The sequence below is a fragment of the Eufriesea mexicana genome, unplaced genomic scaffold (assembly GCF_001483705.2).
Source record: "Eufriesea mexicana isolate 0111107269 unplaced genomic scaffold, ASM148370v2 scaffold757, whole genome shotgun sequence".
NCBI lineage: Eukaryota > Metazoa > Arthropoda > Insecta > Hymenoptera > Apidae > Eufriesea > Eufriesea mexicana.
The window spans coordinates 833,441-859,295 of NW_016908927.1; the positions used below are offsets into that span (position 1 = coordinate 833,441).

General features: G+C 26.2%; 2 protein-coding genes across 2 annotated transcripts; both read right to left on the reverse strand.

Moving 5' to 3' along the window:
* Positions 1-1,050: 1,050 nt before the first annotated feature.
* On the reverse strand, positions 1,051-19,742 carry LOC108546737 (late secretory pathway protein AVL9 homolog). The gene is made up of 9 exons (XM_017898970.1): positions 19,546-19,742; positions 19,045-19,242; positions 16,082-16,310; positions 15,804-15,993; positions 15,183-15,714; positions 14,972-15,106; positions 14,504-14,892; positions 14,340-14,428; positions 1,051-1,259 (listed from the first exon to the last, which is right to left on the reverse strand). Exons 1-9 carry the CDS (start codon positions 19,612-19,614, stop codon positions 1,051-1,053), a joined length of 2,040 nt encoding a protein of 679 aa, XP_017754459.1. The 5' UTR covers positions 19,615-19,742.
* An 885-nt stretch (positions 19,743-20,627) lies between these two features.
* Positions 20,628-24,851, reverse strand: LOC108546774 (SUZ domain-containing protein 1). The gene is made up of 4 exons (XM_017899024.1): positions 24,726-24,851; positions 22,713-22,783; positions 21,098-21,287; positions 20,628-21,033 (listed from the first exon to the last, which is right to left on the reverse strand). Exons 1-4 carry the CDS (start codon positions 24,777-24,779, stop codon positions 20,842-20,844), a joined length of 507 nt encoding a protein of 168 aa, XP_017754513.1. The 5' UTR covers positions 24,780-24,851; the 3' UTR covers positions 20,628-20,841.
* Positions 24,852-25,855: the final 1,004 nt, after the last annotated feature.

The window sequence follows — 25,855 nt, forward strand, 5'->3', positions numbered from 1 at the left end:
ATTCAAACATCCTCAAAACTCAATAGGTTTGATATTCTTAACTTGAATTTGTGGTATTTTATTTATTCTGATATGTCTTGACATTCTAAACATATTTTATTTTATTCGGAAAGTTTGAGATCTGCGAGTAATTCTATTTAAAGAATAGAAACTCATTCCTACTCACTTTGTATTGTTTATAAGAATATGAAAAATATATTTTTACGTTATATATGTGTATGTATACATAATCACACATACACGCATAAAACGTGATTGTAAGGATTTGTAAATGTAAATGCATTCAGTGTTTTTCAATACTAAGTCTATTATTATCGATATGATGACAAGTTAACCACGATAGTCCTCATGTTTCATTTGAATCTTAGAATAAACGGAATAAGAAGAGAGATAATGAACACTTGGTAAATTTATATTATAAGAAAAGTCTTGAAGCGAAATGGCAAAAGTGATTATAGTGAATGCAGAATCTTTTATCGAAACTTCAAAAATAATAATTTAGGCCGTGATAGGCTTAATGTTTAGTTATAAGATTATTGTCCTCTGTATGACGAAGATTTGTACACGCAATTGCCATATTTTACACATGTAAAAATTACACATTTTTCTATGTCTGTCTCGCACAAAACGTAAACAAACTCTAAATACAATTTACAACTTATTTAGACCTTACTTAGATAATGAAAATATGATAATTCTTAATACAGCATATAAACAAATGGATTTCATTTAAATATGATTATTTAGTTAAATTAGTTATAGAAAATTATAAAATTTGTATGTTTCCATCTTCTTTACTAATTTCTTCCTACTAATTTACTAATTTCCAAGATATTGGATTAAATAACTTTGAGAGTGCTTTTCACTCCTACGATACGAACGATATCGTAAAAATATGAATATATCGAATATTCTTATCAGGAATAACTAATATCAAAATTTTATCAATATCTGTGATTATCATTTCGGAATTAACCCTTGTAGGCTTAGAAAAAATGTTAACTTTACAGTTATTCCAACACATAATGGAAATTTCTATAACTCTTCGTATTAATCCGTAACCATTTCTAAACCTGTATTATTAGCAGATACATTCATCTCTTCATCTTCAACGACAGTTTTATTAGCTATATTTGAAAGTGCTTGATGTATAGTCGGAGTCTGATGATCAGCAGCTTTTCCATCCTCTACTGTTTGAACTGTTGTTAACGTACTCCACCAATTAGTGAAAGCTCCCTTAGCTTGTGAAAGTGCACCACCTAATAAATAAAACAATCATCTTTTAATTTATCTTAAAAACATAATGCACACTGTTACGATATTAAACATGATACATAACATGTGGCATGTTCATTTGCATCTTCACTGCTTCTAGCAACGTGAACGAATGATCACGAAATGCTTTTATCGAAAAAGTGCATTCATGCACCACCGCGTTCATTTCAAATGATTTTCAGTTTCTCTGGTCGATATAAAACACAGGGGACCATCTTATAAGGATTTACAGGTCAACTACCTTAATAGGATCATGTTAATATCTTTTGTATTTCCAAGCACATAAAAAGATGTTGAGCATAACAAAGAGTGTACAAAAACTTTACAGGGAGACAAATAAAGATGAAATTTCTTTCAAAGTTACTTTTCTTTTCTCCGAAGTCTTACATTCTCTTTTTCATATTTTTATAGAAAATAAAGAAAGTCGTTAAAATTGCGAATATTTGAATGAATATTTTCTGAAATTACGCGTATAGTATATTATATATTCCATTATCTATAGAATATTGTTATCGAACAAATAATCGAAGTCACTCTATTGCTAAAAACGAATAATCACCTATTCTTTCTCCAATAACTTTATTCAAGGTATGAAAGGTACGAAACGTATAACATACGGCGCAGTGTTTGAACTAAAGCTATAGATGTAAGAATAAAGAGTACTTGGTCTAGAGTGTTAGAGGTCTGAAAGAAGAGTGTTTGAACGAAGAGCTTAAGATTATCGTGTGAACAAGAAAGGTATAGACACACAGGGCTTCGGGTCTATATACCAAAGAGTCGTTTTTTGAAATGGCTGAATAGAGTGAAAGAAGTAGTAGAATTTATGCGAGAATGTAGAATGTTTGAAATAAAGAGTACTTGATTTAACGCGTTAATGATCTGAAAGATGAGTGTTCGAACAAAGCGTAGAAAATTATCTTGCGAACGAAAAGAGCATAGTCACCGAAGATCTTTCTTCGTATGATCGAACACAGCGAAAGAATCAGAGACATAAGAAAAGAGAAAATATGCGTTCAGACTGAGTCACAAAATTGAAAGTTGCGAGGGAAGAGTATGTCATAGTTTAATTAAAAGATTGTTATTGTTTTTATCAGATTATTATTAAATATCTTCCTATTTTTATTTACTTTATTCCTTCAACATTCTTTTATTTTTTTCTTCTTTTGCTTCACTCATACAATATTCTATTCATTTATGATGAAAGCTAACAAAGCTTTAGAAGAAATAGTAAGTTTATACTAAACAAAGTAGAATATATGTTACAGAACGGAACAAAAGACAATAAGAATTGTCGAGAAGAAATAAAACACTGTTGCCATAGTATTGTACAGAGGTATAGTTTCTCAGAATCTTGTAAAGATTTTTTGGAAAAATTTTATCTGCGACAAGCTTGGGCTAAAAATTTCACAGAATCGTTTAGAATTTTGTCAATTATTCAGAGAACAAACTCAATTAACGATTAATAACGGAAAGAAGGACCTCTTTCGAAGAGAAACGATTCTTTAGTCATGGAGCGAATCAATTTGCAATTTTCAGAACACATACTGTCAAATCTCAAAGACGACTTGTGAGAGCAGTAGGCAAAGACTATGTGTCGCGAATGACGGAATCGTGTCACCTAAAATCTGTATTTTATTGATTACAGATGAAAAATGAAACTTATTCGTGAGATTTCGCTATAATTTTTCGAAAATATCTCATTGAATTTGAAACTACGCATGCGAATAGAACGTGATTGCAGATCAGCGCACAATTTAGAAATTGTAAGGAATATTGTACAAAAGTTTTAGCAATTGTTGCTGATTTAGCAATTTAGGAAAGAAATCTATCATTGTATTATATCGCCGAAGAATGTGAAACGGGGAATCACCGCTTCATGTACACCGGTAATATGTACAGAATGATAATGTGTACAGAAAACAATAGTCACAACATGCCAGTTGTGCAACTGAAACAAACAGTCGTAACTTTAAGCATTTAGGTATGATAATATTTAGGTACGATAATAACTTTAGGTATGATCGATGAAATATAAACGTAAGTATCTTTAATAATTACTTGAATACCGGTGTAGTGGTATTCGTGTTTGTATTCATGTGCTACACATTTTTGAGTAACGGTAATTCCTTTGCACTACAATGACTAGTCTAAGTCGTCAAAAGTCCTTCGTGTTAAATCTCATGATTATACTAATCACGCGACCATAATTATATTTCACACGTTTTAACATGCACAAAATTCGAAGAATTTTTGAAATGTTTATCTAATTTTATTATATAGTGGTTAATTAAAATTAAATACTGCCTCAACGTATAATTTTTCATACCTAGTAGTACAAGGGGTTGACTAAGATATTAGAATCTAAATGTACATAAATTAGATGTTTCGATCGAAATATGGTGTCATTCGTTCGATTTACTTTATTTATTTATTACTAGAATTTGAGGCAAAAATATATGATTTCATTAAAAATGAAAAAAATACCAGTTACTTAGAGAAGAGTAATTTCCTATCTAATACTTCGTTTAAAGAATTTACTATAATATGAACCGCTATTTCGTATATCAATAAATATAATAAGTTAAAAATATTTGCATCTAAAACAGATCGTACATATTTCTCTTCGTTTTAAAAAATGCGAATAACATCAAGGTTTTATCGTTAAATGTAGAAACGTATATCTAATCTTCTATTAATAATGGTAACTTACAAAGCGGTCGTTTATGACAACGACCATAGATTTAAATGCTATCTTTCACAAATTTCACATAAGGCGATTGAGATCTGACATTATAAGGTGAAACTTTCCAGAGATGATATGTAGACATGATACAAAATTGGACACAGATGAGCACAATGTGAGTATCATGATTCAGAATCGTGATACTACATAAGATACGTAATAATGCTAAATTGAACATAGGACAAGAATTGTAAAAAGAAGCGTCGAATAAATATTAAGATGATGAAAATCAATGTTGAAAAGTAACGTTGCCAATTCCTCGTTCAGTGTCGTAAAAAGTGCAAGTTACTTAAATTATTGAAATATATTTCTCTTTGGCTGTAATAATAAAAATTCCTAAATTACAACCTTATACTCTTACGAGGAAAATCCGACTGGAGTGAAACTTTGTACAATCGAACAGCAGAAACAATTCAATTATAAATATTTTTGTTAGGTATTGTAACTTTAATTTACGAGATTAAACTATGCCCCAGAGATCAATTCAGAAAATACTAATTTGGAAACGAGTACAAAGTATTTTCTTTTAACGTGTCAGTAATTGATCAATTTTTGTTAAAAGCTTCTTTTCCTATCTTTTTATATCTCGCCTATTATACAAACCCACAAAATTTCATTCAAATCGACCTTTCTTGTAAATGCATGAAATTGTGATCCACAAATTTTTATTACTACGACTAAGGAGAAACACATTTCGATAATTTTGAAAATTGTTCTACTGTTCAGGGATAATAATCAAGTAATCGACATAGTGTTTACTTCAGTCATTTTACGCTTATAGAATATCTTTTTCGATCCTTCAATCCGTGCTCATTCGTTCAATTTTGCTCATCACTATATACACATATGTAGTTAATGGTAATTATGTTCAATTTAGGTTCAAAACCACATGCAAACGTTTTTAAGACAGTACACGTGTATCGTTGAAGTTGAATTTAGGTTTGAGGTAAATTCAGATTTGATTTTGTTTTAAAACTGCTACGTCACTGGAGCACATATTCAAAATGTGAAACGAGCTCGATGAGCGATTGGAACTAATTCTTTGTAATTGTTATAAAAAATAACATCATGTTAGGTACATAGCAGAGTTGCTATTTTGGTAGATATAATTTTCATAATAATGGTTTAAATGCTCCTCATTATGTAATAATAATATTGATAATAATGTAATAGAATAAAGATTAATATATCCTATATATTAGAAAATCTAATTCTAATCCAAGTCCATTTCACTTTTCTCTTAAATCTATCCTAAAAGCATCTCAAACCTACCCCAAAGCTATGTGCAACTAATTTCAAGCTAATATAAGAGAAATCTGCCCAGAATCTATCCGAAGCACTAGAAATATGGTACATGTAGTAACAAAAATATTTTTGCATATACAGCGATGAAAAAAGTATTGGCACACTATATTGCAAGAAAATTCATCCAAATTTCAGAAAGTTTTGCTTTTAATGAAATTCACTATGCTAGTAGGTAAAGCATAATGAGCTCTACATGCAGTTATTTTTTTATATACGAGAAATGTTTTTAAGGGAATCAAATAATCCCTCAAAGTTCCACTATCTTTTCATGCTCCGATTATAATCTACATCTGGAATATTTTTTACAATACAGTAACAGAGCGTTAAAAATTAAACGTGTTTTATATACAAAATTTCGTCGTATCTTGTACTATTACAAAGTCATAATTAAAAATTGAATGGAAAATTCAATTGCTCATTTCATCTGCTCAGAGTGATACTAGGTGAGAAAGAAGCTTATTGCGTGTATAATATGTTATGATATATATACTCATAGATTGTCGACCAAATTAAAAAATTAAAATTGGTATCTTCTGGTTAAGTGAATTTTCTTGCATTATAGTGTACCGATACCTTTTTACCCACTGTACATTTGAAACAGTGGGTAACAAAACAAGATCAAAATTGGGATGCTGTCCTTGATATTTCAAGATTACTGCAGTCGATGAAGTGCACACTATTTTGAGACAAATGTTCACGCGTTCTGGTATTGATAACTTCCGGAAACTGTTTTGGTAGCAATTTTTGCTTTTTTCATATTTTCTGTTGCCGTGATTAATCGATATGGAGCTACCACAGTGAGATATATTAAATCTTGAATCGCATGGAGGATCACATCTGTGGCAAGAATAAAATCGGTTTAGTATTTTTGGATATTTAATTCTTAATTCAAGTTCTATTCAATAACGTTCCCTAACATTTAATACGACTTGTATGTTAACATCATATACAAGCACTCGGCGATTTTTTGGCTAAAGAAGAGTAGAAATTCAAAGATTCTCTACTAAAAAACTGACGATACTTTTTAGAGCAGTAAATAAAGAATTGTATAATAATAGAATCGTAGAATTATTTGATTTCGATACCTCGCACACTGTTACATTACGTTAAATTTGATATATTAATTAATATCGATCTTCCAAATTTTATGAAATGGTGACTGAAGCTCACCTCTCGAGTGCAAAGGGTTAATCTATATGTAATTCATTTCAGATATATATTCGTTTACTTAAAAGACGTTATACGATATAATTAAAAATTTGCTTCCTTCGTACCGATTTATCCGAACAGATTTGATTCCCAATTAATTCGGATAATCAACGTTCTACCGCATATGTTTTGTTGGATAATAATACTATCGTTGTCTATGACGAAGTTTCACGAGTTGCAGTATACAGCTTTATCTACGACAGCATTTCCACGCACGGCGTCTTTTTAATATCTAACAATTTCACAAGGGTTGAAATTTCACTTTTCACGTTATTCGTCAGATATGAAATTATATCGAATTGCTTTTCTTGTATTTCCTCTTAACGACAATTTTTATTTTAACCAGAGCATCACGTGCGTTACATATTTACTTGAGCTTAACAAACCAACTTTATTAAATATCGTGTACCCTTAATTGTTTTATAATACCTTCAAGCAAGTACGTGGTTTGAATAATTTTAAAAAAATTAGCTCGAAAATAATTTTGTTTCTTCGTGAATTATGTGGATTTGGTTTTATTAGCGTGAATGCAAATGTGTGAGGTCGAGTAATGGCACGAATGTAGATACGTATGTTTTTGGAAGTACGAGTGGAAGATCTAGAATGCGTGGTGTTGTGCAGCTGCTATGGATCAGAGTTGATATGTTATAAGAAAGTTCAGTTTGTTAAAAGAAGCGTGAGAGTGAACAATTACGTTATAAGAGGTGTATAATTTATGATTTTTTTTAATAAATATACGGTTGTTATACAACAAACTCACAAATTATACACATAATTGATCGAAGTCTCACGATTACGTGTTTATGTAATATTTTTCTTGAATATATAGGGTTACTTTTGAAGTATTTCGTTGATTTGCGAATCATTGGTTTATATATACATTTAATAATTCTTTTACATCTGGTTGCTGAAATTCATATCTTGATATACCGATATATAATGACTCTCGGATTTTCAAAATGAAATACAAAATGACGCGTAAAGCATCGGTAATTATAAATACGAGGTAATATGTATTAAATTGTCCCGAGTAAATAAGAACTTATCTATTTCTACTTAAAATGAGAATCTCTAAATATTGTGAACTCTCAAATATCGTTAATCCCTTCTACCATGATTTAATTATGAGAAACTGTGCATTGTAAATTATACACATTTTGCACATGTTGAAATACGTTCGATATAATTTTAGTGTAATGCGAGTGTAATCCATCTTTGTGGGGTTTAGCATGGAAAACTCACCACGAGTTAGACTCGTTATTGCAGTGTAAGAAGTTAAGCGAGATACTTTAGAATTTCTAAAGTATAGATAATAATCATTCTGAATTTTCGCGCGAATTAATTTTACATTCAATTTCTGTAATTTCTGAGTGTCTTCGAACGATACTTTTATAATATTCCTGATTATTTTTTTACGAAATTCTGCAAACGAAACTTCGACGATTTCATGATTTCAGCGCGTGTTACACCTCTTTGAATAATTATAAGAAAACTTAGTAAATTGCTGCAACATATCAGGGGAAATATGGTTGAATTCGTTCCGTTTTAATACAATTATTTTGATAATTTAAATTGCGATTCTCTTCGCTACGATAGCTAACTTTCTAAACTTATTAAGGCAAGGCTAGTCGTAGCGTGCATAATTTAAAATAATTCTTTACGTTTTGTATTGTACGTCGTTAAAATATAAAATGTTAAATTTAAAGCTTTGGTGAAGGTAATTTAGAAGCTTTTAGCAACGTAATTATCGTAAGTGACACCGTCTCGTAACGTTGTGTAACCATACTTGTGTTTGCTTATTAGGAAAAAGATAGATTAATTGGAAATTCTAACACTGGTAGCTGTTATCAAACAAATAGTTTGATACGGTACAGAGATATTTTAAGAATATACGATAGTACAAAGATAAGAAAATAAAATAAGAATCTAAAAATATAGGGGGTTAAATTTGGTAATCTGCTGAATGGAAATACAAAACATTCGCCTTGTCATTGAGAGATTATTGTCTCCCGAATAGCATTTTTCAACGAGATTCTGCATGTTTCGCCAATTATTCGTACGAATAATAACGTATTAATTTTATAAGAATTTGTCCGCTACTGAAGTCAAATACTCCAAGTATCTAAATATCTTAAAATAATATATAAATTACTAAAAATATATACTAATTAATTTATAGTAATTAATTGCCAAAAAATATATAGTAATTAAGAAAATACTATATAGTATGAGGATACGAAAAATATTCCGTGTTACTTGCAATATTTTTGGAAAGTTAATAACGCCTTATGATAATAACGTTACTCGTTGGTTCTGATTCAGATGTAGATCTTTACTCCATTGCATTGCTCCTAATAACGTATATTTTCAACTTCTATTTCAAATTTTTTCTTTTCCTTTTGCCGATGATAATAAGTAAAATAAATAAGTAAATAAAAATATATTTATAACGCGATTTAATAGTTCAGTCTTCCTTCTCGAATAGTATCAAATTGTTTTATACTATTGCCACGTTATGGAAAATGTTCAATTTTTTTGTATCTCGAGTCGATCCCTCCAATTCTTTCTTTCTTCGATTCGATAAAGTTTCAAATCGATACTAACTGCTTCAATCTTCTAATTCTCGATCTACTTCTTATAGCACTATGACATATTACAGTTTTGCGTACATATCGTGCAAAAAGGAGCATTTCATTTTCTCCAATTTACACGGTTTCACAATTAAATCTGTTTCACCAAATTTCTAATACACTATGTATCCGTAATCTGCTAGCTTAAATTTCCATTAATCACTAACCAGATTAAACTTTATTGATAACACATCCTTGAGAGAATTTGATCGTATCAGCTATCGATGACCGTGAATACATGAACATACAGATGAGGTGAAAAATAAGTAAGAACGTATACTATTAGAAGACACTGCTTCTCGATTGTTTACCAATTTCAATCAAATTTGAATATCTAAAAGTATACGTCATTGATACATTTCGACGAATTTTATCCTGATTTAGAATTTTTTCCATAACGGAGCTAAAAAATTCATTTGAAATTTAAATGATTCGTCGCGTTCAAGTTCTGAACATAATTTCTGCAAAGCTTCGAAATTTCTTTCCTATTTCTGCATACATATGTACAAACTGAAAGCAGCGTGTTCTCCGCATTCTCAGTGTGTGCGCAGCTTAGACCCAATTTTTGAAAAAATCAGTATAAATATTTAATATAAATATTAAACTCTAATTCACAGTTCTGTTTTATCTGGTCAAACACCTGCATATTACCTGCATTAATCTAAACGCTTAAACGGGAAGATGATCAGCTCGACTTCGATTAAAAGAAATACAAGAGACGAACACGAGTGCCCGAAATAATGGATACAGATCGGTATCAAATCTTTCTAGCAGCTTATCTCAATCGATACGCTCGAAGCTTAAATCGAAACCTCATTTTTAAAAGTAATTCATGGGGATAACAACGGACACTTATGGACAAAAAATTAAATGCTAAAGCAGACACTATTGTATATATCTCGAAACCGTTGCAAATATTGTCTCGATAAAACTAAATTATTCTAACGAAAGTTTAATAGCATAAATACTTTTTTTTTTATAAACAAGGTGGTGGAGATGCTTTCAAGATTAAGTTTATCCCTTTTTTAATGAAATCTTACATTTCCTCATTCATAATATAATAGCGTTTATTGAATCGAAAACAATGACCTGCATAATGATATCATTTCGTTTAACAGAATGTTGCAAATTAATAGATCCTGAAAGTGTTATGTCTATAGCACGCCAATAGAATCCTCCCTCCTTATATATGCAAGAAAGTTAGCTCACCACGATATTAGACAAAAATGTCAATAAATTTAAATTTTCGGCCAGATTCGATCACCGTATATTGCTACATCGCTGCCTGTGACAGTATCGACCGACATCGTATTATGTAAAATGTGATTAAATATATTATAGGCAAATGTTAAACGTAGCAATATGATGTTAATGAAGATAAATAGATATATAAAGGATAGACTAATAACTTTAACGCGAATATCTGCATTATTTTTAGATATGTGGAAAAATAATTGTCTATAATACGTTGAGGCAAATAACATGCTTCAGTACCAATCTCAGTAACAAGTGGAGGAGAGATTTCAAAATTTCTTCATCTTTCTTAATGGCATATTGTATTTTTCTATTTTTAATATTAAAATAGTGAGTGTCCGTAAAGGATTTAAATCTCTCCGAATACATTATTATTCAATGATAGATAGTAAGATGGTAAAGCAAAAAGATTGGAGGTCTTAGTGTTTTAACCAAATGAGAGAATGACCTGATTTGATACAATCAATCAAATACATTTTGACTCCATTTATTTACAGTCGTAAACCCATAGGTTAACTACCATAGGTTAAACTATGAGTTAACCTATTCTATCCATACAGAAGATTATGTGTCTGATCTACGTGTCTGAACACCATATTGAACATATCTTATAAGCCTCTTCTCTTCTATTATCTATTACTTGTTTCCTTCTACTACCTATTACATAATAATCTTGTATTGAGCATCGTTGAAATCGTCCAAACACTTGGTATTTTACTAAAAATAAGAATATAATATGTTAATTAAAAAAAATTGAAATACTTTGATATCTCTAACAGTGTTCCACTTATTAAAAGATTATAATTTGCATGTTATATGCCTTGCCTGTGCAATTTCTGTATATGTATGAAATTTTTTCGTATGTCTAAAAATAATAGAGATATTCAAAACAATCAAAATTACTGGTCCACCATGTATAATCATATTTCTATCTGAAAAAAATAGTTAACATTAATTTTAACAAAAATAGTTACGTTTAATTATGTTTAGTTAGTCATTTTATTGCGTTTTGAAATCTTGCTAATTTATAACATTCTGTAGTAAGTACATCATTGCATTTGTCTTAACAAATGCTATTATATTATAAACAAAACTGTATAGAATTCTATTTAAAGGAATATTTAAATTATGAAAAAAACTATTTACATCAAATAATATTCCTCTCCATAAATAGCATCTTCCTTTAAAACAATTTTTTTATACTTATAATAATTTCTGACATATTACAGTTAAACATTACACCTTGTATGTTGAATATTTTTATTGACACTATTAATCAATGCGATATCAATTAAAAAAAATAAAAAACGATAAAAGTCGACCTTTGAATTTCTTTTGTATGTTATTAAAATTTCTTCTCGAGAAAGCTGTCTTCGTTAAATATAATAAGTAAAAATCTAAAAACATGACTTTGGACGAACATGTAAAATATAATAACATTAATTTCCCAATCGATTTCAATGCTCTGTTAAACAATACGTATCTCAACATTATCATTTTAATAAATAGCTCTTCTTACTGATCGTTGTACCAATCTATTGATTATGTTAGAAGATATTGTAATACAAAAATGTCTTTCCATTTCTAACAAAACATTCTTTTTCATATGAATAATTTCTATATTATTGTTACTAGATTATCTACAATTTGCCAATGACCTTGTCTTTTTTTCAAATTCTCATGGAAGTACATTCATTTTTCAAAATTTCAACATTATTTTTTATAATAATCTGTAAGTAACGATAGATACGTGCTTCCATACATTTCATATGTGGTGCTTACCAAATGACTAAAAGTTTCTGTAATACAAACTAATTGATAATATCTCTAATAATTTTTTAATGAATAGCCTAAGATCTATAACTTTTCTTCATTTCCTATCTCCGACATTTTTGGTCAATTATGTTAAATTCTTTAGTAGATCACTGATTTTTTCTTGTTGAATTCGAAAATAATAGCTATTTTATTAACTATAGGTATTCTGTTTTGAAATATTTCTTTTTTCTATATTGAAATGTTCTATGCTTAAATCATTGATCCCTTTTCAAACTTGTTTTCCAGAAGATATTGAACCTGGAATATCGAATATTAAAGACTCTTATCACAAAAAATAAATAATTTTAGAAAGTTCCAAATATTACAGTTCTAATTCGATTTCTTATAGTATCATGAGATTGCTCAAGAGATTAATCATGAAACTGATCACATGTACCTAATAAATCACATTGTGGTTTCTCACTGAATCATCTCTAATCATGATATCTGATTGTACATTAATTTTACTATTTCCTCTATTTATGTTTTTTGAGAACTTTACAATATTTTTCGTATTATTGATTAATTGATTATTATCGTTTCTTTAGTTAAATGAAATTTCGGTAAGATCTTAATTGGGAAAACAAATGGCAAAAGAAATTGTATCATATAGTCATTTTGTCTCTTTTACAATGTAGAAAACGATTTTACTATTTAAGCGGTTATAGTACCGCTAAAGATGTTGATTTTGTTTAATTGCATTTGTGGGAGATACTAAATCAGTTATATCCTAAATAATTTAATTTTCTTCCATGTGTTTAATATATTAAAGGTAAAGACATGATACTCTGATAATTAAAGAACAGATTATGCTTTATTCTACGTTTCTACCTTCATTTATTTTACATTTTCCGTAACATTAATTTCATAACTGACTTCTATTTTTATTTTTGACTTTTATTTTTATTTTTAAACATTTTTTATGTTAATCTGTGTCTACCTCCAGTGATTTAAAATCACTGTCATATACCGCTAAGAAATATTCCGTTTACGAATTCAGAGATAATAGATAAAACATCCATATTCTATAGTTCTTTTCATAATCGGTAATATTCGTTTTCGAAATCATTATCTTGATAACCTTGAGCTTTTCGATGATTTCTTTTCTTCGTTCTAATTCTATTATATTGTCGAAATTACTAACTAATATTATATTATATTTGTTATACTTATTATATCTAATCTTTTGACCAACTATATGCGATAAGCCGGAAAAAATGTTATCAAAAGTTTTTCTAATCATTCCTTATTGTTCTTATTACTCTCATACTAGTCCAATAGTATAATAGTTAGTGGTAGTTAAGTTGTGGGTAATAATTAAGATCAAGAAATCTTAGTTTAAACTGAAGTAGAGACAAGTTGATTCTAATTACGTAATAATAAATGAGTACTAGGTGAAATATTTTTTATTACATTAAAATATAAATAAATGAATACTAAGTAATATAATCAGTATTATAAATGTCTTTAGAATTACCGTAATCCTACCGCTATATCAATTCGACTATATAACATGTATACTTACTAGTTATTAATATCTTTATACTATCGATAATAAAAGAGCAATTAGAATACTTTTTATGATGAGTTTTCGTTTTCTTAACGATGTAAAAAAATTACCAATTCAATGCTGACTAATCGTTCAAGAAAAGTAAAGAAAGCGATGCATTAGCTTTACAAATCTTTATTACAAATAAACACAATTTTATTCGCGATATAAAAGTCAAAAGACAAAAGGGACAGATAACGGTCGTTGATCTAGCAATCAAAAATGTTAATGACGAACTATTTAGCCGTCAAATTGTGCATCAACATGTTTAGCAACACGATGTATAATTCACGGAATACTAAGCATTTTTGACTGCACGAATTTAAGTCGTTATGTAATAGTAGACATGAATCTTTTTACATAATTTTATTTAAAAAAAAAAAATCGATAGTGACCTTAAAAACTGTAAATGTATAACTTTTATGTAAGCAATTTGTCAAGTATTGTATTTGACTGTTTAAATTTTACAATCTTTTTCCTTACAAATTTTCATATATTATTAAAAATAACAAATATATTTTAGCTTGTTACATTAAATGAAATGCATAAATGAACTTACCTACTGCTTTTCCAGTTGTTGCAACTGCTCTTCCGGTTGATGCCATTGCTTGATTCAATTTTCTACCACTTTCTGTGTTTTGCATTGTACTAGAATAGATATATTAATTTAATTTTATATAATTATTATCTTAACTTTTATTACCGAAATTATTAGATACTTACTGTGATAATCGTAACTTCATATCTTGCACTGATAACTGTCCAGCAAATGGATGACCTGGTTCTATATTATTAATTTCTGGCTTATTAGAGCTATTCCATATCTTATAGTTATTTGTTGAACGCCAGGCAGTCATAAATGCAGAATTGTAATGATCACACTGACGAGAGTCTTGTTGCATAGATGTTCTCAACATACTTAATAAATAAACTCGAAATTGAGTTCTAATCCATTCATCACCACCTTCCCAACCTACACCATCCAAAAAAATATCTTTGCGTGGTTCTGCTACATGCCTCACTATATAATCTGCAAATCTTAAATCCTCAGTTGTAAGATGCAATTGTCTTCTTAATTCTGGATCACTTGTTTCTATTCGTGTATTTTCAACCTTTACATGTTTTAGTAAAGTAAGTTATCAGTAATATAATATACGCTTTTCAAAGTAAAATATTCCATTTAAAGCTTACTTCTACTAAGACGTCAATAAGTTGCTTCTTCTGTTTAAATAAAACATTTGTTGCCCCTACTATATATCCTCTAACATTTATATCTGCCAAAAGATCCAAATATGGTAAAGACAGGTATGGCAAACATAAGTAACCCTTATAAATATTAATAAATCATTAATAATTTATTATCTTACATATTTGCAGTGTTTATTAATCTATATCTTCATACCTTTGTAAATATATTTAATGGTAAACCACACAATTCTGGATTTACATGAGCAATTTGAGTAATATTATTTGTTAAACGTGCATCAGAAAGTGCATCATTACTTGTATCACGTGGTAATGTATTATCAGTATCTGTTGTACTTAATGTAATTGTATTTATGCTTTGCACCCTATGTATATTGTCATTTGGCTTTGAAGAATATACAGAATTATTTTCTTCTGCATAAGATTTGGTACATTCTTGTGCTGACTCAACTTCAATAACTTTCATATTCAAATTTTCATTTTCATTGTTATTCTTTTGTACCGTTATATTCTTTAATTCATCCATACATTTACCTTCCATAGTTTCAATAGCTTTATTATCATTTATGCATAATGTATTCCTATCAGAATTACCGTTAATATGCACTGTCACTCTATCAGATATGCTGTCTTTAATACAATTTGTGGAAGATAAATTATTACCAATGCTATTTATTGATATTTCTTCTTCATCAAATGTAGGAATAGGAGACATGGGTCTGGATGGTCTAAAGGAAAACAATAAAGTGTAAATCATGAAAATAATATAATTAAAGAAAAATATTTTCTTTTTTTTTTCTTATACCATATGTACTACCTAACACATGCAGCTTGTTGCAAACCATGTTCTATCATACCAGGATACAATGAAAGTAATGTCAATATTGCAGCGCATAATGGTTGAACTGGTGACTGATAAAAAACTATTTTTTTCTCTAACAGAAGTAGTTTAAATAATAAAAGAACTTTATGGCGAAATTGTAATATGAAATCTCTTGCTGACAATCCTATAAACATTAATTTTTCTTATGCAAAATGTCTATTTAAACTAATTTTGTTTAAACTGAAAATATCTAATTACTGGTTCATAATTACCAACAAAGATTTGTGGTGGTATTTGACTCTCACAACTCATACAAGAATTAAGGTGATGATACGTATCTTCCAATAATGACACCTTACTAAAGTCACCTTCTTCAAAGTATGCATGTGTTATCAAAGCCATTTTTACTTGAATATGACCATATAATGGTAAAGTGCTTAATACACAAACAGACTTTTGGACTGTACCTCTTGTTATATCAGATGTACGATTTTTTAATTTCTGAAAATGTATAACTGTTCTAAATAAATGTTTAAATGTCACTTTTGTTTATAATATAAAAGTATATAAAGTAAAAATATTATATATTTAAAACAAGGATTTTATTTTCTTTTTTTTTAATATAAGTAAAAACTTTAAGATAAATTTTTTTTATTAGTTGCATAGTTTTCGAGAAAAAAAACTTAGAATTTTAAATTATAGGTACAAATTTTCATTATGGAAACTGTAATTTACAAACAAACTTAGAAATTTATCTACAATATACTTGATACATAAATAATGTTGAATAATCATCAATTTAACTAGCCATAGAATTATTTGGCCTCCTACCTGGACTGGAACATTAGGCGATGTTTAATGGTTTATTCTGACGTTAACTTCCAAATTAGCAACATGCAAGAAATTAACATGTTGTAGGAGAGAGTTTAAGTAAATGTAATCATGTTTTTTCAAACTTTTAAAAACAAAATTTCATCTGGGAAACTGCAAAATAAGAAATTACTTATAATTTTTTGGTGACAAATGTACTTTTTAATACTAAAAAAAAAAGCTCAAAATTGAAGTCTTCTTTAATAACATAAAAAAAAAGATTTTTTTGACTGAGTTTATTTTTGAAATAAAAATTTAATTTAGCAGTTGAAATATATAAAATTTAATACAATAAATTTTTGTAAATATTATTTCTTTAATTGTTAAGTTTCCAAAATATCTTTATAAGTTTTAAACATTATGTGTTTGAAATCACTATCCAAATTTATTGGTAAATTTATCAATGAGCATCATGAAACACACTGTATAATACTGCAGATTTATTTAGATATAAGTTTTACATCCAAAGTCATTTTTCTCGAAAATTACGCAAACAGAAATAGTAATTTTGTATCATTTAATAATGAAGTGATTCCTTATTAGGCATATAATATTTTAGTGAACACTATACTTATAAATAATATAGTAGATATAAATATTTTAATTGTGTTTATTAGGAATTTATGTACATTATAAATAAAAGATCCAAAATGAAAATATATTCTTAATGAATTATATTTCAAATTGTATTTATCTGTAAGTTATTTAAGCTCCTTTTTTATTTCCTGTTTCTAATGACAAATTCAAAAATTTTTAATAATTTTTAAATGTATAACAATTTCTAACAAATTAGTACTTTCAATATTAAGATTTAAGGGTTTTTATTTAACAAGTTAGTTAAGTGAAACTGAAATCTTATAATTATCAATATGAATACAAGAAGATTTGCATCAGATTAAAATTTATATTCAAAATACAAAAATCATGTGTTATTGTATGGACAACTTATTCCTATTTATCACAATGGAAAGCTGTAGTATTATACATATAAACATTTGTTATTAAAATATTGGATTACATTAGTCTTTTAGTAACAGGAATATATTTTTGTGAATATATATGATATTTCATTTCTAAATAAAAATATTATACTCTATATATATTAGCTTAACACATTATGTTCTATTTTTGACCCATTTTGTAATTTATATTAAACTTATAGTTCCTTTGCTTACAAATTCACCTATCGTGGAATTACTACTTTTCAAAGACTCTTTGATCTATATAGGCATGACTGCTTACCACAATAAATCATGATTAATATGATGAAAAACTAATGACTAATAATTTAATTTAATAGCAAATAAACTCAATAAAAATAAAAAATAAACATATATATTTACTTTAATCATCAATAATATATTTAGAAAGATAAGTCACTTTTGTATGCAGAAAACTCAAAAACGAGATAAAACATTTATTTTATTGACATTAAAAAACAATGTGTAATTAGATAATATTTAATTGACTAATTTTTTACATTATGTCAAGAAATTTAAAGACAGTACACAAAACATTCTTAAGTAATATATTATTTGTTTTATTTATCAATTTTCTATCATCTTCCAGATTAATATGTTATATTATCCTTAACTCTTCTATCATAAAAAAAAAAATAAAAAAAATAAAATATTTTCTAGCCAACTGAATATGCACCAAAATTATAACTAATACTGTCAATAAAAACAGTCATTCATATTAGTAAAAATAATAATTTTAATGTATATAATTGATTGAACCCCTTAATTATTTTAGTTAGTGATATTCACTTTGTTTACATTATTGTAATCCATTTAAAATTTTATAACATTTTCTTAGAACCTTCCTGAATATTTACTCTAAACATAAACTTACCTTAATAATATTGAGAACATAAATTAACACATTAAAATTAAAAAATAAAATGGAAACAAAACATTAATTGTAAAGATTAAGTATATAATATTAAATATAAAAGATATTAACATACGGTACATATCAATAAAATATAGTCAATCATATATACTTTTTCAAAACATATACTATTTAGGTTTATGTATACAATATACACATTATCCCTTTATTATTAATTCATTTCTATTGAACTACAAAATTTAGTTTTTTTGAGAAATGTATTTGACATTATTAAGAAGAGTGGATATTTCGTGATTAAAAGAATGAGGTTAATAGAAATTTTTGTTTACTGAAATGTATTTATTACCTACTTCTTCAAAACTTTTGTAAATATAAGAAATTAACCTATCTATAGAAAAACTTTCATTATTAATATTATATTACTAATATTACATAGGACAATACAATTTAAGATTTAAAAGTAAAAGATTCTAAAAGTTCTTGAAAATAAAAAATAAAAAATTTTGATTACCTCAACAGGAATTTGTCTAAAACATGAAATGCCATATATTGTGCGTTTTGGATTATTCAAACTAGGTAAATGAAAGTAAACTGTATCTTCATCATAATTATGAGATCCATCTGGTAAAGCAAGGGTTGGTAAATACTTCCAACCTAATGGACATTCATTTGGAGCTTCAGGCACCAAAGGAGGAAATGAGTACTCTACCTAATAATAACATAATACCAATTGTAAATGCTATAAATGTAAAATATATTATATTTAATTAATTTTTAAATGTTGCTAAATACTGATATAGTTATAATGTATTATATATCAAAACATAGTAAAAGCTATATACTTTAATTAAAACTATCTTTGTATAAATGTTATAAAGTTATTAACTTACAATTTATAAAATATTCATATATTATAATGTATAAATATTTTATTATGACAAATTTGTAATCTAAAATGTATGTGGCAAACAAAATTACAAAACTTTTTTAACTAAAATAACAAATAACTTACTTGACATCCTTTTTTATGATGAAATCCGACGACAATTACATGAAGTATTGGTCCAATTGATTCTGCCATATTTTTAGAATGTGTGTTACATAAAATTTATATATGTTGCACAGTTTTTGTTCGTATTAATATATTTTTTTTTATTTTGAATGAGAAAAATATACTTTTCTATTACCAGTCGACTACACAAACTTAACACGCGCTCTCGACCACCATGTTAGTTCCATGCTTACCAACCATATTATTTATCTATTGTAATCAACGATAGATATTCAAGTATAAAATATCTGTATATAAAGAAATAATATTCTTTACCATTTAATATTGTAATATATTAATGACTTTTATTATATCAATTATGATAGCAAAACCAAACACAATTTTTACTAAATAAGTATAATATTTCACATATGGCAAAAAAAACATGCCATATATATTAAGAATTAACTATATAAATATTTTTAAAGTTGTCAAGTATTATTCCTACTGTTAATTTAACAAAACAAGTTACGAGATAATATTTTAGTTCATCATGTATGATTCATCACAATGATTATTCATTAAATTTTTTAAATTTCTAAATATTATTACGTATATGAATAATAATATTTGTTTATGGTAAATATAATAAAAGAATGAAATAAATATTTGAGAAAACCAGTAAAAATAACTGTTTAATAAACATTTGTATTTAAAAATTAGAAAATTATATATTTACAAAATTACATGTTTCTCTGCTTATAATAATAACACTTACTCTATTTATAAAATGCAGAAAAATAAAATTAATAAGAAAACAAATAATTATTCAAATATAACGGAGAGATATAAAGAGAAATCTTTTATTATACAATTTGTTTCAATGACTTGAAAAGCATATACAATTATAGAAAGTAAAATAATTTAATTTATATCATATTGCAATTAAATATTTCATTTTAATGTTTTAGTATGACAGTAATATTTTAGTTATTTCAGTTAAAAATTTTTCTCAAATATAATAGATATTAACAAAACAAGTAATAGTATACCAGTTAGAAACATTACCATTTCTGACTTTACTTCGCCAATTTATAGCCTTGATCTTTTTATATAATTGATCTGCCTATAGCAGTGCCCTGCAGCATAGTTCTTATTATGCTCCATTCAAAATGGTAAGAGCACTATGTTCATATTTGGTCAGAAATATTAGATTGTTTTCTGCCATCAGCCTCATAGCTGCCTCTCTTCCCTGTGTTAAGGAGGAGGAAGAGAAGGAAAAGGATGGGTGGAAAGAGTTGATTCCTGGAAGACGCGCTACCTGCGTACATTAAATCCCCGTGTTCCATCTGGCCCAATAGGCATACGAAGAACATTACTTGGTAATCCACTACTACTTGAGGTTATTGATTTTGGTTGAATTTTATTTATTTCTTGCATTAATTTTTCCTCTGGACTTTTTTCTTCGCCTAGAATTCTTTTCCTTGCTTCCGCATACTCTTGTTCCCTCTATAAATATTTTTAATTATACAATTTTTGCCATGTTTTTCATTTTTGCATAATAAAAATATACCTGTTTTAAAGATTTAATAGGTTGTTTTGGTTTATCTCCATTCACTAATGGCCCATCACCACTACCTTGTGAATCTCTTGTAGGTCTTTTTAATATTTTTACTGTTGGTTTAGGAGGTACATATTGAGATCTCATACCATCATCTCCTAACATTATCATTCTGGCACTTGTATGGTGATTAGTCTTGAAGCTAAAGTATTACAATCATAAAATGATATAATTGTAAGAAAAAATAGGAGAAGTTATATATGAACTTAATTTCATTTTATAAATCTTTTGGACTAATTTATAACTGTTTCTATTAATGCTCTTTAATTCTTAACATTTAATATTATAGGATTATAGATGTTGCAAATATCTTTTTATGGTATAAGTACATTAATTTTTTATCAATAGAATTATATATTGTTTTAATATATTGGGTTGAGTGGAAAGTTTCTTCTACTTTTCTTACTAAATATCTTTATATAATAATCCGATTAATAATTCAACTAATCAATTATATAATTTTCATTACTTTTTATTTTTTTAATGATCTACAAACTTTTTTATTTGTTGCTTATAGAAAATTGAACACAACACATATTTGAATAATATGATTCATTTTTTTTATATAACTTAGATATTTTCTTGTCTAAATAAATGTGCAACAATCTGAATAAGTGGTAACAAAATGTCATGTTTAATAAATATGATGTACTTTCAACAATTTCCTAATTTAATTACTTCCTAAACTCATATGCAGATAAATTATTTTCTTTATATACTTTACTACAAGTATTCATTTACATGTTTTAATTAATAACTATCAAAATTTTCAATTTGCTTACAAAAGTTTACATTAAATTCTTTTCCATATATCTTATTAAAGTATAAATCTCTTTTTACATAAAGTTTTTTGTTTATTAATTCAAATTACTGGCTTTTTGCATATTATATATACCATAAAACATTGACTTTTTATCATATATGCCAATCAATTAAAAAAATACTGCTTGTTATACATTTTTTAATAAAAATACATTTTATTGTATAATCCAATTTACTTTTTGCTTTTTATACATAACACTGTCCAAATGGAATGTTCCCAGTGTTTAATATGTATTTGGAATTTATCTTTAGTAAATAAATCATCATTATTTATTTTGTTTCGTTTGGTTTCTTATATCATCTATGGTATGTCATGTAATAAAAATATCCTGATTAATATTTTTCAATTTATATTTGATGTTTTCAAACTTTAGTAGTGCACTCTTCATACATTTCATAAATGTTCTTTACTGTTTGTGTAATTATAGTGCCTCTCTGTAATATATAAAATAATAAGTATTGCATATGCATTTTGTTCATAATAGAAAAAGATAGTTAAACAGTTGAGAATATATTTGTAGACATACAGCACATATTGAATAAAATTAGAAATACCAAAGAATAACTAATAAATTAAGCATAATAGAAAATCATAATGATATTCTACAGCAAATTCAATAACTTTTCACTCAACCTGATATTTAACATTATAGTAAAATTTGTAGTTTTTAAATTTTTATTTTATGCTGTTTTCAAATTTACATGAATAATATATTGTAATACTTCCTAATTCCTTTAAACCTACCTAGAAGATTCTATTTCTTCTAATGCTTCTACTGCATTTAATTGAAGGGCATCCAACTTTTTGTCAAGTACCTAAAATTCATTGTAATGTAAATATTATTCACATATATAATACAATATAATATCATAACATTCTTAATTATACATTTTGAAAGAACTTTTTCAAGTATTTAATTAAGTAAACTAATTGTATCCAGTATATATGAAATATTATTTTCTTTAAACCATAATTTTAATTATAACACATGTAATTTAAAGTATTTATATCATATTATATAATGTTAGTTAATATAACATAAATCCGTAATGAACAAAAGTATTGAGACAATATATGATTCAATATATAAACATTTGTAACTATGAAAAACATGCATTGCTTTTTTTTATACAAATTTTTGTTTATATTATGTTACTACATGAAAGAAAGTGGATAACATGCACTTAATAAAAATGCTTTATTATAATCACTTTATGCCTGAAGTAACAGTACTGGCATATTTTTATTAATAATATATTTAAATACTAAATTAATGTAATTTAACATTTTATAATATATCATCTTTTGTTTAGTATCATGTTTATTCTACTTAACATTAAATTGATCATGAATATTTTCTATTGATTTAGATTTTGACTCTGATATAATATTAAAAACTACTTTGTTTCTAAAATTTACATTTAAAACACCTAATCAAATCTTTCTATTATCTATTTCAATAAATACCAATTTTCCAAATGAACACATATATAGGCAATATATATACTCCATTACAGGCATATTTTACTACAAGGTACAAATTTTTGTCATCCATTTTAATATTATGACTTTTCTACATTAATATTCAGTCATTTGACTCTCAAATAATAATATTTATTCCTTTTTTATCAGTTTCACTTGTATATAAGTTTTTTCAAATGACGTGTGCAAAATACCTGGCATTTTTAAGCATTTAACATATTGTTTTTAAACTAAATTTTTTATTGTATATTGTGGTTATAGATTTTTAACAGTTTTTAATTAGTGCTTAACCTCCAATGTTATCACTTTTAAATTTTGTTTAATGATGTTAATCATATTTCTTCTTTTTATAATAATATAAATTATCAATCATTTCATGAATGATTAGGGATATTTGATTTACCTTTAAACTTTCTAATGATGTTATAAACAGTAATATAACTTCTTTAAGTTATTTGTCCAATTCTTATATATAAATTGTTTTGTTTATATAAATTCAATATAATTTTTCTTATTCCAGATGTTGCTTCTTTAGTTATTCTTGACATTTTTAATCTATCTAAAAAATTCATTAACTAAATGAATTTCCTTATATTGATACAAAATAAACTAAATTAAATGAAATAATATTTCTGTGATATACGTTTAAATAAGTTTTTTCAAGTAAGTAGCAATACTTTTGCCCAGACATAAAATGACTATAAAACATATTTTTATTACTTGTATATTATTCATTTTATTTAAATGGCTTAATTTATATATATAAACATAAAATATCATAAATCAGAATTCATATAGAGAAAAAGATAAATATGGAAAACTTTTTTGGGTAATTATAAATATTTATACATTGGATCATGTATTATACCAATACTTTTGACCATTATATGTTTAAGTAATTTATATAAAAATTTAAAATATTTAGTATTTTATATTTTATACCTAATCATATTTTGTTAAAAAATGTTTTTATATTTCATAAGCAATATACTTTTACAAAAATATGTCTTTTCATGTAAAGTACAACTTTATTGCCACTGTCATCACTAGTCACATGGACACTTATTTATTTAACAGTAAATATATATGTATACATATATACAAAAATAATTTAACAACAATCATTTTTTATAATAGTAATTTGCAAGATTGTATCATTAAAAATATTAAACTTAGCATTAACATTTCAAAAACAGTTTCCATACAGGTTAAGATAATTATATCACAAGTCAACCTTAAATAATACTATTTTATATAGTGTAAAAAACAATTCACCTCTGATTCTTCAATTTCTTCCCAACTTTCAAGAACGTCATCCATGGCTGACATTTTTCGAATTATACACTTATTTTTAACTCTTATAAATCACCTTGAAAAACTTAACAGCGTTCGCATGAACCGAGAAACGTAGAGACGTGTATACGATTGGTATATAGATACTTTTTGGTAATAGAAAAATTAAAATAGTTGTGTTATGTCATATTAGCCAAATAAAGAGACTAAATATTTCCTAGATAAATTTCTTTTTGGCGGTATGTTCAAATTACACAAAAATTTGTATAAATATGTGGTATTAAATTCTAACGATTTATATTAATAAATAATGTATGAATTACTAAATCGATTAAATAGTCTATTGATTTAATATATGATAAAATTGTATTAAATTAATAGCAAAATATGCTCTATTAAAAAAATATAAAATTGATTTTGGTTTATCTTTTATTTATAATAAAAATTTATAGAATATTTTTAATTAAATATGTTTGCTTAACATAAAAAGTAAATAGAATAAAATTCTATCTTGTCTAAAATTTATATAAATTATATACTAGAATTCCTATGACATATGGATTATTATACTTGTATTAATTAGTATAAAATATTAATATAAAAATATTTAAATATAACCTAATGAACAATATAATTCATATAATTTATTAATTAAATACTCTAGAAATATAAAATATACCACTTTTTTTTATTAATATATGTGTTGTTTCAAGGTGTTTCAATAAAGAAATTCGATAATTTGAAAAAGTAAAGTGAGCATATTTTTGTAAATAATTAATTATATTTGACGTTATATTATAATTATTATTAACAAATATAGTTGTAATAGAATAATAAAACACATTTTTAAGTATTTTTGAGAAATTTGAACATCAATTAAAGACTAATACATAAATGAAAAAAATTTTCCCATAGTAATTAATTGTAATGAAAATTTTCATAAAGTAATTGATACTTACATATTTGTAAAATTGTTTAAGCTAAAGTGTTTATAAATAAGATTAAAATTGTACTTTTTACAAAAATTATTTAAATTCTATTAAGAATATTTAATATTTCCTTTTGTAATAGCTCTTAAAAATATTTAAAAATTATAAAAATATAAACAAACA